Raw genomic sequence first — 16,333 nt, 5'->3', positions numbered from 1 at the left:
GTTTGAAATTCAGAGTATTGCTTTGGCTCAGTGGTAGATTTGGAGTTTTTCAAATCCATTTGACTTTATTATGTCCAAACATAGTAGCATGTTCCAAATTGTTTTTTAATTCGCTTAATGTGCACTCACTTATACGTGAATAAGCTTTTCAAATTGAGAAATGAGGCCAAAAGATTAGAGCTTCAATATGTAAAAATAGTTCTTGCTACCAACGAACTCTGAATTAGTAGATTTATTTATTACAATGTAAAATAATTCCATATTTTCCTCTTCTTTCTGCTAACCTTTAGCACAGTAAAAAAGACAACAGCAACAAACCAAACAAACCAACAAATTCTCTAGAATTTTTTGGTGTCTAGAAATGTGTGTAGAATTATTTAATTCTTGACAAAATTATTAGTGAGGGATGAAATTTAACATAAAGAACAAAATAGGAAATTTCCTGCTAGATTCCTTTCTCTACTCTTTTCTCTCTACCAATGGAAATCTCCAGAGAATAATTTTGAAAGTTATATCTAAAGGTCTAATTTGTTTTTCATTTGCACCCAGACAGCACCTTTTGACTCTTGTCAGAGTTTGGCTTTACATGATAGTGAAAATAAGAAAACTATTTGCATTTTTTCCCAGTGCTTTGTTTAATTGATCAGTTCCGCTGTGCTAATGGTCAGTGCATTGGAAAACACAAGAAATGTGATCATAATGTGGATTGCAGTGACAAGTCAGATGAACTGGATTGTTGTAAGTAGGACTAAAACTTGTATATTACTCTTAAGGGAGAATTTTAAAAATACTTTTTCCTTTATGTGTGAGGTTCACTTATAATCAATATTTGCTTATTAAGAAACAAGTATTAATGTTAAACTAATGATTTGTACCAAGGATTTTCTTTATATTTTGCTTTTAATTCCTTAAAGATAGCAGTTTTCTTGTGCACAAAAATCTTCACAGAAACATTTAGTAAAGCATCAGAAAAGATAAATATTATTTTGCCACAGCTAAAGTTAAGACAGTCTCAAACAGTTTAGTGACATGGAAATTAATCAGTGTTCTGAATTTGAGAGTTTCTGAATGTTAGTCCATGTTTAAAGTCGCCCCCTTTTTTTGGACATATTTCCACCAGTCTCTCAGTGAGTTGAAGAGCTGCCTTAAAATGCAGCCTGAGGATACTTTGGCCACCATGTACCCCTGTGCCGAGAGACCCTACACCTAGTAGCCTATAGTTTCTTCAAAGTTTATAACTATTGACCAATGCCCTAACGTAAAATATATCCCAAACTGATAAACTTAGTTTTGACTAGAATTCAGCATAAGCCAGGTCTACCCTGTCAAAACTGGTTTAATGAATTTAGGTAAAACTCATTTAAAAACTCTTGTATCTTTTTTTTTTTTTTTAAAGATTTTAATTTTTCCTTTTTCTCCCCAAAGCCCCCTGGTACATAGTTGTGTATTCTTCGTTGTGGGTTCTTCTAGTTGTGGCATGTGGGACGCTGCCTCAGCGTGGTCTGATGAGCAGTGCCGTGTCCGCGCCCAGGATTCGAACTAACGAAACACTGGGCCGCCTGCAGCGGAGCGCGCAAACTTCACCACTCGGCCACGGGGCCAGCCCCAAAAACTCTTGTATCTTAATGAAGACTTTAACCTAGTATTTTTACAAAATTCAAATGGGATACACACTAAGACTTTAGAATCTGTTTATTTGTTCAACAAGCATTTACTGAATACCTGCTATGTGCTGAGGATACATGGTACCTGTACCAAGTTTCTCAAAGTCCTCCATGGTTGAGGTAGTAGTAAGAATTGGGATTTTATTTATTTTATTTTTAATTTTAATTTTAATTTATTTTTGAGGAAGATTAGCCTTGAGCTAACTACTGCCAATCCTCCTCTTTTTGCTGAGGACGACTGGCCCTGAGCTAACATCCATGCCTGTCTTCCTCTGCTTTATACGTGGGACGCCTACCACAGCATGGCTTTTGCCAAGCGGTGCCATGTCCGCACCCGGGATCCGAACCGGTGAACGCTGGGCTGCCGAGAAGCGGAACATGTGAACTTAACTGCTCCCCCACTGGGCTGGCCCCAAGAATTGGGATTTTAAACCCAGACTGAGATGGATTGAATTCTAGCTCCATCTCTTACCAGCAAATTATTTGTTCTTGTTAAACCTTAGTTTCTTTGTCTTTAAAATGAAGGTAATAATATTTAGCCTGGTAGTTGTGAGAAAATTAAATGATTTAATGTATAATATATAAAACATATAGCCTGACTCATAGTAGGTACTTTTGATAAAGAAGTGTGATAAATGACATCCAGTGTGCTATAATAGAGATCTATAAAAGTAGTAGCACGAAGGAGAGAGTGGTCACATCTTCAGAAATGAAGATGAGGTTCAGTCAAAGAAAATTTCTTAGAAAAATGGTGCTTAAGATTTGATGTTGATCAGCGAATAGCATTAATTATGCAGGTAAGTAGAGAGATTGCATTCCATACAGAGGGAATATCTTGTTCAAAAGCAGAGTCAAACAGGCACCTTTGGGCAACTACATGTAAATAGGACTGCCAAAATATAGGCTATGTCTTGAGGGATGTCAGCAAGAGGTAACATGTAAAGCTAAGATCATGGAGGACTTTGCTTTTCTTCCGAAAAGCCTTGACAATATTCCAGAATAATGGAAAGTCATTGAAAAACTTAAGGAAAGGACGGGCATGGCTCCATAATTGTGAAAGCTGTAAAGCAGATAGATTGGAGGTGATAAGATTATAGGCAGGAAAATCTGTTAGATTGGTTGCTTTCAAACTTTTGTGACCAGATCAAGAGGAATGCAGTGATGTGGATGCATATGTAAAGATACAGAAGTGCCATACAACAGTATTTACCCATATTATGTATTGCGTTCTGAAGTTTTCTGTTTTAAAATGCTGATTGCAGCCCACTAAATTGTTTCCATCACCTAATGACTTGCAGCCTATAATTTAAAAATGCTTAGGAGGCTTTTGTAGTTCAGACAGAAGATGAAGATCTAAATCAAGAGGAGCAGTGGCGGTGGAAAGGAGAGGATAGATTTCAGAAATAAAATTAAAAGAGATTACCAAACCCTTAGATACAATTGATCAGTTTAGGTTAACTCACAGGCACCTCACTGAGTGACTGTAGTCATTAACTAGAGTATGTAGCAGGGACTGAAAACTGAAATACCATTCCATATCTTGGCTGCAGATGTAATGTTTGACTGATACAGGTTTTTTATTTATCTCTGTTTTATACAGAGAATAATCAGAGTAAAACTAAGAGAGTGGTATTTCGGAAGGACATTGGTTGGACATTTTTGAGAAGAAAACAAGAGCCAGCGGTATTGAATATATAGAGAGGTCAAGGAGTTGAAGAATTTATTGAATATGGCAAATGGGAGAACTTTGACCTTTGCCCAGCTAGTGTTTCAGTGTGGTGGTGAGGATAGAAGCCTGATTTCAGTGAGTTAACATGTGACCCACAGATTAAGAATTGGAATTAGTGAGTGTAAGCTATTCTTTCTTGAAGCTTGGCATTAGAAAGGAATGCCAAGGCACTGAAAAGGAATGAGAAAGATGGAATGGTTGCTCATAAGGACTAACGAGAGTCTGTGCCTCGGAATCCATAGACGAAATATGTGACTGGCAGCCCTTACATGTTATGTAACTTAGTGATGTCATTTTCTCTCATTTCTTTCATTTAATCTGTCAGAGGGTGAGTTTAGCTACGTGGATGGGAGATTTGAGGTAAGATGAAGCAGAAGGAAGGTTTTTAAAGGGTCTTCAATTGTGAGATTAAGTCTGACTGTTCAGAATGGAACAATTTTCCCTCTAAATAGAATAGTAATGCTCAAGTTTGATGAGCCCTTTTGCTATTTCCCTCTGCCTCTAATAGTGATACTCTCCTCTTCTAAAGCCTCAAATAGCTCAGGGATCCTGTGAAGGTAGATGCCATGGGCGCTGTCTTCTTCTCGTTCTCTAATGCTCTGGCCTTATTCTTCTGGCCTATCTTCTAACTCAGATATCAGAGACCTTATGTTCCTTGCTCTAAGGCAACTAGACTCACCTCAAAGGCAGCAGCATATTGGGCCTGAGAGCTAATGCTCATCTTTAGCTTCTAATTTCCCTTCACCAGGCCTAAATGTCATTTATCAAACCTAAAATCAAGCTCAGGGCTGCTTTTGGTGCCTTCACCATTCCAGGTAAAACATTTGATGACTTTTCTAGGTCCATCCCTTCTGGTCCTAAAATTTTCTCTGAAATTCCAAAATAACCTTGTTGATTTTTATGATTCTGCATATGAATGAAGTAGGATAGATTTTATCTATGTATGTATTTAAAGCTTCTTAATGATGAAATCTGTAATGCACTTAACATCTTTGTTTATATCAATTTACAATTATACTTCTCATCGTATTCTTTTATTTCTGTCTTCACTTAGGATAGTTCGTTTTCATTCCTAATGATGGCATTTATCCATATATCCATGGGGCATGGTGTATACATGTTCATAAAAAAGAAAAATATTTGTCTTCATTAGGCTCATGTTCTGCTCGCTAGCCCTCTTTTCAATTACTATTTTGAATCTACAATTGTTTTTCCATTATATAACTGTACTGCATTCTCATTTTAGATCCAACTGAGGAGCCAGCACCACAGGCCACCAATACAGTTGGTTCAGTTATTGGAGTAATTGTCACCATTTTTGTGTCTGGAACCATATACTTTATCTGCCAGAGGATGTTGTGTCCACGTATGAAGGGAGATGGAGAAACCATGACTAATGACTATGTAGTTCACGGACCAGCTTCTGTTCCCCTTGGTTATGTGCCACACCCCAGTTCTTTGTCAGGATCTCTTCCAGGTGAGTTAAGACTGATCCATTGAGAATCAAGTCTTGGGTCCTGGCAAGATTACCAAGTTTCCATTATGGAAACAAGATACTTCCTAGAATCTATTTCAAACTAAACTACTTAGAGTTTAAAAAATTGTAAGAACAAATATTCTCTTTTACTTTGAGCACCTTCTCTATACACAAAAGACCTTAAGTATGGTTTGGTAGAAATTGCCAAAAGATGTAAAGCAAACACATACAGAAGCATTTATGTATATACCGCATATACCGCATTTCTGAGTGCACTCCACTGAAAGTGAGTCAGCTAGTCATTTGGTGAAAAGAGTCATAAACCACACATGCTTTAGATTCACTACCAGGGACCTGAGTACTGCTGAGCCCAGGAATTTAAGGAGGCCAAAATATAGATAACGACTCCTTTTCATCAAATAAGATTTGGAAATATCTTGGTGATAGGGAGGGTTATATTCTTTTTTTTTTAAAGATTTTATTTTACCTTTTTCTCCCCAAAGCCCCCCGGTACATAGTTTTGTACTTTAGTTGTGGGTCCTTCCAGCTGTGGCATGTGGGATGCCACCTCAGCATGGCCTGTTGAGCAGTGCCCTGTCCGTGCCCAGGATTCCAACCGGTGAAACGCTGGGCTGCCGAAGCGGAGCATGCGAACTTAACCACTCAGCCATGGGGCCGGCTCCGGGAGGGTTATGTTCTTATGTTTTCTCCTAACTGTAGGTGATGACGGTGGGCCTAGGGTTTGTTTAGGCATAGACAAGTAGCCCGAAGTTCTATACTTGGGTGGAGTGTAGTGCTCTGGGGAAGTACAACTTTCTTTTGAATGCTTTCTTGTGCCCTTAGTGAAAAGAAGCCTTTCTTTTATTGAATATAGAAAAGGAGTACCAGGCAAAAGCCCTCTGAAAATGAGAACGTATTTTAGGTTTAACTCTAAGTAAACAGACGTGGTTTTTAAACTGTTAATGATAATGATTCCTTGCTGCCATTCCTATTTTCAACTAGTGGAATTTGGGGAGTCACTGGAAAAAACAGAATTTCTTCTTTCGCATTGGTGGTTATAGTTCCAACAACATTTGCATCCAGTAGATGAAGAAATAATTTCCGTACATTGTGTTTATATCCTTAAAAATGAGTTTAGTTTCCTTATGAGCAAATTATTGTTTAGTCTACCCTGCTTCACAACCTCCACTCTCCATAGTCCTTTCTTCCTCAAATCCTCTAAGAGGTTGAAAAACCTCTCATTTTGAGGAGCTGTGCTTTCATCCTGGGGAGGGAAGGGATAGGAGCTGTTCTTGGCTTTGTTCTAGGCCAGCCCTCAATGGAAGTGTTCATTTCTGGAGAACATGCATTTCCCTTCTCCTTGAAAATTGAAAGTATTTTCAATTATTATTAGGAAAAGAGGGCATAAATTGTTTTAAAATCAAACTGTTTGACTATAGGTATTTATAATCCTAGTTTTGAATAAAATTATTTCATGCATTTTTATTGGTCTTATTCATCTTCAGTATTTATCCTCTTTCATTTTAGGAATGTCTCGAGGTAAATCAATGATCAGCTCGCTCAGTATCATGGGAGGAAGCAGTGGACCCCCTTATGATCGCGCTCATGTCACAGGAGCATCATCAAGTAGTTCTTCAAGCACCAAAGGCACTTACTTTCCTGCAGTAAGAGTCTGTTTTCCTTTGTTTCACTTTGAATGCTAAGATAAATAGGATCTTAGATTTGTAACTCATTTAAATGTAGGTATGCAGCAATGGGAGTGTAAAATGATTTTTAGTATAGAATTTAGGCATATAAATATGGCTCAAAGAAGGATTTACCACCGCCATACAAGCACTTACAAATCTTTAAGTTTATTGTGTAGTTACCAGCATATTTGGAAGAACTGGACATTAATTTCATATTTCAGGTAAAAGTAGAACTACTAAATAGTACCTTCTGAGAGGCTTAGGACCTTCATTCCATGACCTCCCCAAAGAGGAACCATACCTGGTACTTCTCCTATGTTGGTAATTTTTCTTTAAGCATTCATAATTTTAAGAAATCAGAACCCAGCTGTGCTGAACTTAAACCAGTGACTTACAGATTATTGATTTCCTTCTCATCACCTTGCACTGTTTAGCCATGATGAAATTGTGTCTTGGGGAGTGGAGAGCCACAATCCTAAAGTACTAGTTGAAGTCAGTTCTTGGGAAAAGAAAGATTGTGCTAATAATGTAATGGAGAGGAATATGAACAGAGATGAAGGAAGAGAAGTTCAAATAAAGTCTAATAGTCTCTGTCTAGGATAGACTATTGATATTTTAATAATTTAAATTATTTGTCTGTTTAGATTTTGAACCCTCCGCCATCCCCAGCTACAGAACGATCACATTACACTATGGAATTTGGTTATTCTTCAAACAGTCCTTCTACTCATAGGTCCTACAGGTAATACACATCCTCCTCTAACATGTTGGTAGTCCCATAAGATTTGTACCATATAGTCTAGGTGTGTAGTAAACTATACCATCTAGGTATATGTAAGTACCCTCTAGGATGTTCGCACAATGACGAAATCGCCTAGCAATTCATTTCTCAGAACGTATCCCCATCATTAAGCAACACATGGTTGTAAGTTAAAGTACGTATTAGAAGGAAGAAGTATTCTAGTTGTGGGCTTGCTGTAGCCCCGAATGAGTAGACAATGGTCACCGAGAGAAAATAGGCATCTTATCTTGGTAATGCTGACATTGCCCCTACAACAAATCTTTTTCTTTCAGGGCATTATACATTTCTTTAAAGAGAGCCACAAATGCCCGCTTTTAGAGTAATAAAGTAGAACCTCCAGTGCTTTGGCAGTATTCTAAGGAAAAGCTTCCCACCTGAGTGACGGGTTTTAAAGTAGGTTACTCTCAGGTTAAGTTTGATTGATAGTCTAAGAATGGAATCCTCAGATCAGACTATGGTTCAGAGAGTTGTGAGAGCTCTAAAACAGCAGGGATATTGAGAACACAGAATTTGAGGGAAGCTTAAGTTCAGCCCTTGCTCGCATATGTTATTACAATCTGGAATGTAAGATTTCTCATATAGTTGCATGGAATAAATCATGACTCAATAAAATAAATGAAATGAGTTTGTAAGCCAAAAGGGAGAAATTATGCCTTTGTGCTGATTTGTGAGCCTGTAGAGCATATTGAGCAGGTTAAGTACTAGTGTGTCATCCTTACTCTTCCATCTTGTTTGCAAGGCCGGCAGAGGATCAACAGCTTGATATCCTCTATCTAAGCACGTAGTGTCTGCTGTTTATTGGCTTCCCTCAGGTGCCTATTGTCTTCTAGTTAAGATGTTCCCAGCATTCCAGTCAGATTGCCCTTACATAACCTTACATATGTATAGAAATCAAGGGGAAACTGTTGATAGTATCTTATTCCTATCTCTCATTTCAGTTTATAGATAGGACTGTTTGCGACAGGCTTTACTCTGAACTGATTGTTTTTATGTTTTATTGTAAATGTTGCTTTCCTTGTAACAAGTTGTTCTAAAAAGCCAAAATAGAAAGTCAGAAACCTGAAAATTGAAAAAACAAAAGGAAAGACCTAAAATTGTATTTTAAAAAAATTAATTTCTTTAAATAAAATACTGATTAAAATAAACATAATTGCATTAAAAACAATTCTCGTTTGACCATTTGCCACATCTCAAATTAAGCCCAGTTTGTTTCTTTTGAGCAGACTTTTTATTTCGTAAGATTTTTGTCTAAACTGGAACTTAAAACAATTTCCTTTCTTTCTTTCCTGGGTTTTTTTTTTTCTCTCTGTGAAAATGGAAGTGTTGGGCCTTTTAAATGTTGAGCCAAGAAGGTTCACCAAGGCTCAGCACTTGACTGGACAGAAAGATAAGACCTAAAAAATACTAGGACATCCTGTCAGTGTTGTTAGTAAGAGTGCTTGAGAACCTGCTCAGCAGGTCAGGTAGCATTTGGTCTTCTGGCAGCCATTTCTTTTGAGGCGAGCCCTAAGTGATATCAAATGGCTTGTGTCCTGGGATGTTATCTTGTGGCGCTCTCTATCACCGGGTATTCTATGACTTGTTCCTTCAGTTTAACTTGCTCTTGCCCCTCCCTTGCAGTCACTTTGTTTGATGAGAAATCATATGACTAAATCTTGATTGGCATAAATATGAAATCAGATCAACTTTACCATATTTAGAATATAAATGGTATAAGAAGTTACAGATAGAAGTAGAAATGATAGAAAAACCAGCACTTTGTTAGCTCTTATTTTCACTAGTGCGTTCCTTTCTTTCCAGTGAATGCCTTTTTCTTTAGTTAGCGATGTTCAAACTTGATTAACAGCTGCAGATTATTTGAAAAGATAGATAAACATGTATAAGAAATAAATTAGGTCTCTGGAATACTTGTTAGAATTTATCATTTTCATGTTCAGTTAAAGCTGCTCTTACGCTATGATGCTTGTCTGGACACAAGGAATCAAAACTCTTTCCCTCAAACCACAGTGGTTCCCCTTGCTGATAGTAAAGGAGTGGGACAGGTAGGCTCTCTGCCACAGTTCAGCTGGGCTGTACAGTATTTGAGTTTTAGAGAGATCAAAGTCTTCAGACATCATTAAATTATTCATCAGGTAAATTATAGAGCGGTTAAAGAATGTCGAGGGAATGCTAACGTGTTTGAGTAGTGTAAAATATGCAAAGACCTATTCTTCTCACAGACCACAGAATGGCAAAAATTCATGAGGTCCACTCCATAGACTAAATGCAAAATGTGTAACTGAGACATTTTCCAATTACTCTGTGATGCAGTTTAGCTTAAAGGTATAAGAGCACCTCCAGGGGCTAAATTGAGTTCACCTCTGCATTCCCATCGTATCCATTTTTAATTGCCTCTAATCACATTGTATTTGCAAATATAAAATATCTTCCTCCTCCAGTCTGCCATTGAAAATTGCCTCTTGGTCTGTGCAAATTTAAATTGTAATAGCTTATCTTCAAGGTGAAGTTCACATCTAATACCTTTGTATTTATTCTGATAGGGAAAACCACTTTTCTGTAAAACTAAATTTGCTTCTCTTGCTTTTCTTCCTGTACCAGTTACAGACCCTACAGTTACCGGCACTTTGCACCCCCCACCACACCCTGCAGCACAGATGTCTGTGACAGTGACTATGCTCCCAGCCGGAGAATGACCTCAGTGGCAACAGCCAAGGGCTACACTAGTGACTTGAACTATGACTCAGAGCCTGTGCCCCCACCTCCCACACCCCGAAGCCAATACTTGTCGGCAGAAGAGAACTATGAAAGCTGCCCACCCTCTCCGTACACAGAGAGGAGCTACTCTCACCATCTCTACCCACCGCCCCCTTCTCCGTGTACAGACTCCTCCTGAGGAGGGGCCCTCCTCCTCTGACTGCCTCCAACGCGAAAATGTAAATACACATGTGGTTGAGATCTGGAGGGGGGGAGGGAGCTATTAGAGAAGGATGAGGCAGACCATGTACAGTTAAAAATTATAAATGGGGTAGGGAATACTGGAGATATTTGTACAGAAGAAAAGGATATTTATATATTTTCTTAAAACAGCAGATTTGCTGCTTGTGCCATAAAAATTTGTATAAAAAATAAATTTGTACTAAAAATTTTATTTTTGCAAACTAAATACACAAAGCATGCCTTAAACCCAGTGAAGTGACTGAGTACAAAGGAAACAGGAATAATAAAGGCATCACTGACCAGGAATGTCTGGGCTTTATTGATACCAAAAAAAAAAAGAAGCAATTAAGTTCATCTTAGAACAGCAAACCATAGATACTTGGAAGTAGCCAAATACTCTTCGTGTTAACTAAGATATGAGGGCCAACAAGTTTAAGAAATCATTAAAGAAAAAAAAGAAATTAATACTAACTTTGGATAAAGGGCTTTGTTTTCTCTAGGAAGCCAACAATTTTAGCAAGGAAAATTAATATTTATAAAAATCCATTCTGGGCGTCACTGTTGTAGGAGAGATCAGCTGTCTGGTAAGATTCTGTGGGGCATTTCTGTCCCTACCTTAGAACCCACACCTCATCAAGAAGTAATTTTTTCTCTAGGTGTTTCACCTTGCTTCCTCCCTCAGCAGCTTTGTAGGCCATTTTGCCAAGATATCATGATTTATTCAAAGCTTTTTATCTGAGGAGTGATTAAATGGAATTTTCGAAATTAAAGTTTCATTTTACTATTTCTACTAGCTCCATTCCCCAGTAGGCTTAGCTCTTCAATTTGACTGCTGTTTTTGCGTAATGATCAAAGGTTAGACATATTATTGCTCCTCTTTACTTCTAAGATTGTTTTAATGCTCATTAAAGTGTTACAGCATTTTACAACACATGTAGACAGTGTTTAAAAATTACAAATTTAACCATTGTGTTTTTATTGTAAATTAATCATATATCCTTGCAGTACTTTCAGCATATAATATCACAGTATGAAATCATTTTTATATATATATTTTTTCTAATAAAACATTTAAATATGTTCCGGTTAGAGACAATCTATTTAAAAAGAGAATTTTTTGTTATCATTAGGTTTTCCCTTTATTAACTGTTTGTGACATTTTCATGTTCTTTAGGCCAATTTTTCTCTGAATGATATCTACATACATACCTCTTCTAATGTGTGACGTGAGTTTAATATCTTTCTGTTACCTAATGTGAATGTTAGATTGTTTTCAAATTATCCACAAATTATTCTTATAATCACCTCTTATATATTTTTATGTGTGTTCTCTCTTATCCTATTATGGATTAAGATGATTTAACAAATTTGACAATGTGGGTTAAGTGAGAAGGCAAACTATTAACTTCTCAGTTGTCAGAACTTGGGTGGAGGGGAATAATGGAAGGCTCTTCTGTAACCTGACCCGACCTGCACCTGCACAGTACTGGGGCTGCTACATCTTCAGCTATTAGGGCTGACCTGTGGAATGATTCTAGCACTGCTCTGCCACCTTGCCGGAAGTTAGTTTCCTACTTTTTACGTGTTTCCAGCACTTCTCTGCTAAAATTGAATGTTTTTTTAAACTAATGTATTTTTACCTTAACAGATGTTGGTGAGTTATTAAACGATTGTTTTTCTTTTTGTTTTGATTCTGTCTTGTTGAGGCCTCTCTAGATTTCAGGGCCCAAGAGAAAACAATGAAAGAAAAGATTCCTAATTTTGGTAGGGTTGAAGTAAATTTTTAAGCAGTTAAAAAATACCTAAGTAAACTTTTTAAAGAGAAAAAATGTGGTTTCAGAATAGTGCTTCGACTGTTGGGGATACCTTATACGAATCAGGTGCACTTGATTTTGCATATAAATAAATGATGATCCATCAGTGTCTTGCATTTCAGTCAGACGAGCGTTAATTCTTCCTGTTGATGGGACAAAGTGCTCACAGTCTAACAAAATGGACATTGAAGTTGCATTTGGTGACACACAGGGGCACTCAATGCTTAAATGAAGATAGAAAGGTTAGCAATAACTGGGTATCAATTAGAATTTGAGAATTCTATATGTTTACATTTTTTAATGTGCATCTTTATCTGGTGGGCTTCCCATGTGGAAACTTGCACTATAATGAACTAAGAAGAATATTGCCTTGTTATATCTCAGTCCAAGTGCTTGTACTGCGATGGCAATGGCCTCTTCTTGCAAAATACTAATTTGTGTGCCAATTTGTTTGAAATTATTTGAAGGCAGTCAGCTTAATCTCAGAATCCTCTTTCTGGGGTAGTTGAGATGGATTCTCAATGTTTTTGAAAGTACCTTTAAATGAGAGAGTTGTCAAAATTGGGGAAAGATTTACTGGCCCTCAGATTACATGGACAGTTAAGCTTAAGCAAACTACCTTGACTATTAAACACAAGAGCTTTAATTGGAAAACCTGAGGATAAAAAATAAACGTATAGGAAGACAGATCAAGGGAAAAGTGAAAAAGGTTGAAGGAGAAAAGTGAAAAGATTCATTGTCCATGGGGGAAAAATGAGTAAAAGTTCATTAGATTCCTTAAATACAAAAGTGTGTATTTTGAATACATCTTAAAGTATACCCACTTACTGATGTGATTAAAATTATCTGAGAAATGAACTTCAGCACAGCGTACTTCCAATGCACTGTAGTAAGCTATTCTGCGTTGAAGTGGTCTTTCATAACTCTGAACTTTTATATCTTTGAACTTAGCTCCCGCAGAGCCCTGGGCTTATAGAACAGTGGCCCAAGAGGTTTTGCTGCATAAAGCAGGTAATAGCATAGTCACAAGATAAAAACAGAGTAAAGGGAGAGAATTTTCTGAGTATTAATGTTTCTTTCATGAAATTGTATTATGCCTTTGACACTTGCTTGCCACTCTTCTATACTAGCATATCATGAGATGTCTGTTTAGTAGAAATTGTTATTTTAATTTTAATATAAAAATACTTGGTGAATATCGAGAAATATCTGACCCTTTAATAAGTTTGAGACAACTATTCTACAGGGATGATATGTATTTGTAAATGAAGACATGGCAGTCCATTTTCATCTAATATAGGACAATAATTTGGGGGGGGGCTTTGAACAGTAAGATTTTACGATGATTGAGGACTGTATTTGTTCATCATTTAGAAATACTCTAAACTCAATAATTTGTATAAGGCCAACTTATTTGATGTCAAGATATAAAAATAGCCACCAGCTGCATTAGATACCAATTTATTTTGGAAGAACGTCTTTTTGTTCTGCCATTCGGCCCATTAATGAAGAATAAATACTTCAAGTAGACTTAGTAGGTGCAGCTTACCCAGCCGGTTAATCAACTGTGTGTATTTACGTGACCTGATACCAACAATCAGAGTAAAAACTAATTCCTTCTGGTACCGGAGAGGCTTGCCTTAAGCAAGCCTGCTTCTCTGTGATGGATGTGCTGCTGCTGTTTACCTATCTAGTCCAGTGCCTAGATTAGATTCGTAAAAATGTGGCTTTTTAAATAGTTTTCTCTCTTGCAGGGGAAAACTTGCCACTTCATTGATTTGCATGTCATAAGAACTGCATGTTGGTTACCATTACTCATTAACGAGATTCAGAAAAAAAATCTTGGACTTTTCACACCCCAAATGTGTCATACTTTTATTAAGTACAGGGCTTAAGTCTGTATAGTGACATACATAGTATGTCTGGAATTTGGATATGAGTATGTGAATGTCAGTTGACCGACAAATGTTTGGGCATCTGCAAATGAGACTATACACTAAGTGTAGACGTGAACTGAGTCATAAAGAAGTTTATAATCAAGTGTTGTTTAAAACATGTTCTGAAAATTCTTAAACTCGAGAAATTTAATTTTATTTGGTATTCCTTTCATTGTACAAACCTAAAATGAACCAAGAGAAGTAACATGATTTTAGAAAGTACTGGTAGCATATGTGTGGTTTCTGACTTCTTGCCTGGCATCACTTCATAATAGTCTCAAAATTTAGCTTTTGAAATTCTCAAAGTTTTAGAGGATTTGGGACCTAAAGCATAATATTTTGCATTTATAGTTTTTTAAAAAATTTAAATTATCAACATTGTGAATCCATATTCTCAGGATATTTGTTTGACTTGATTCCGCATCTTATTAAACTAAGCTGGGGCCTGGAGGGTGGGGGGTAGATTCTTAGGTTAATCTAGATTACTTAGAATGAAATTACTGACTGTCTTCACCCTCCTTCAGCCCAGGTAAACGTTACTCTTGTTCTTTTTCATAAGCCATCCTTAAACCATTCTTAAGTTTATTGCTAAAAAAAATCATCATGGCTTTACAGATAGAATTATAAACTAAGTGATTTCTTGTACTCAGAAGTGGAGTATAGACCTAACAAAAACTAACTTTTAAATTTCCCACCGTTACTTAGGGTTTGCCCGAAAGTTAACACCAAAGAGTTATAGACAGTGTGCTTGTGCTTAACTGTCCATTTTTTGTTTTAAATCAGATATGAGCAGGGCAGGGAGATATATATATATAACAATGCCTAAGTATGAATGCTAAAAGGAAAATAAAGCAAAGAAGGTCTGATTAAATCTAATGTTACATGAAATTAAGTATCTGGGGTTAGCGAGGAAAACTTGAAAAGAATAAAAGAGGATACCAAGAAGTTAAGCTGGACTAGCCGTATTTGCAAGTGAAGGATCTGGTGCTGCTTTCAGATGTTTATCCTTTGTGTTTTTAAATTTTTTCTTAAGCTTTAATCTTCGTCATTGTCTTAAAGTCAGCTGGTGTTTCTTGTTCATGGACTTTGGTACGATGGTGCTTTGCAAGGATGTATTTATATTTTAATGGCCAACATTTGGTCAGCCCTTGTCCACTATTCACTTCCCTCTTTTTGTAAAATAAGTGCTTTAATTGTAAACTGTATAAAAATACCTTGTATAAATCCCCTTTTTGATTATTACAATAAGCTGAGTTGTAACAAATGAAATGTTGATTTTTATAATAAAACAGTGGAAAAATAGAAGTGTCATTTTTTTCAGCAAGAAATTAAATCAGCTTATTGTGCTTTGCTGTGATATACGACTGGTGTGTTTCAGACACGACAAAACTGACCTTTGTTGTTTGCATTTCAAATAAACTTCAACCTTGGAAGAGAGATTTGAGAAGGGCTGTTGCTTAGTTTCAGTTGTCAATGCTGTGATTGGGAGCAGAGACTAAGGAAAAGAGTTTGTGCTTCAGGGCTGCTCTTGGTTTTAGTAAACTGGAAGGAGTCCCGATGAGGACACTGAGTACCCCCCACCCCCTTACAAATTAGCTTTAAAAATGAACATTGCTTTTCCTGGTGCAGAGCCAATGATAACGATGATACTGAAGGGTAGCAGAATGTACAACCTCAAACTGTGCCACTTTGGCATCTTATTTTGAGCTGTAAACACTTAGAGCAAATGCATAGATTGGCTTTCTCTGAACTGTCCTCTGTCTACCTAAAGACAGATTCTCTGAAAGGAACACAATTGTCATAAATCCTAAATCCCCTCCCTGGGAGATTCATCAACCAGAGAAAATTGACTCATCACAGGAGAGGAGACCGGAAGTGGACACCACAGCCCAGACCAACTTTGTCACAAACTATCATACCTCCCATCTGTCCTTCTAAGGGCCCATTCATCTTTCCTAAAAATCATTTACCCTCCTCTAAGAGGCCTACATCCTCCCTCCTCTTTTCCTATTAAGATTGTAACCGTGGGCCTTGCAGGACCAGTTCAACTGACCACATTTTATCAACAGAGTAATTAAGAAACTGTCTTTCAGAAAATTTGCGACGCCATGTAGCCAGAGCATGTGCAGAAATCTTGACCTGAAATGACCGCATTCTCCTCCCCATACGACAGAAGGACTGGGACATGAGCGGAACTTAAAGGTCAGACTCTTATCAGAAGGGGGGGGGGGGGGTCCAACAGTCAGGAGGATCTGGTCTTAAAATTCCTTCCCCACCTCATCATA

The 16,333-nt window shown here is 37.2% G+C and overlaps 1 protein-coding gene across 5 annotated transcripts in view; it reads left to right on the top strand.

Moving 5' to 3' along the window:
* The window catches only part of LRP6 (LDL receptor related protein 6), a 169,113-nt gene extending 153,628 nt beyond the window's left edge, over positions 1-15,485 (top strand). For all 5 annotated transcript variants that reach the window (XM_070619118.1, XM_070619121.1, XM_070619117.1 and 2 more), the window contains 5 exons: positions 628-738; positions 4,640-4,870; positions 6,398-6,534; positions 7,203-7,300; positions 9,959-15,485. In XM_070619118.1, coding sequence (XP_070475219.1) covers positions 628-738; positions 4,640-4,870; positions 6,398-6,534; positions 7,203-7,300; positions 9,959-10,253 — 872 coding nt within the window. In that variant the 3' untranslated portion in view covers positions 10,254-15,485. The remainder of the gene's footprint in view (positions 1-627; positions 739-4,639; positions 4,871-6,397; positions 6,535-7,202; positions 7,301-9,958) is intronic.
* The last annotated feature ends 848 nt before the right edge of the window (positions 15,486-16,333 follow it).

Source organism: Equus przewalskii, chromosome 5 (genome assembly GCF_037783145.1).
Source record: "Equus przewalskii isolate Varuska chromosome 5, EquPr2, whole genome shotgun sequence".
Classification (NCBI taxonomy): Eukaryota; Metazoa; Chordata; class Mammalia; order Perissodactyla; family Equidae; genus Equus; species Equus przewalskii.
This window is presented reverse-complemented; position numbering and strand designations above follow the sequence as displayed.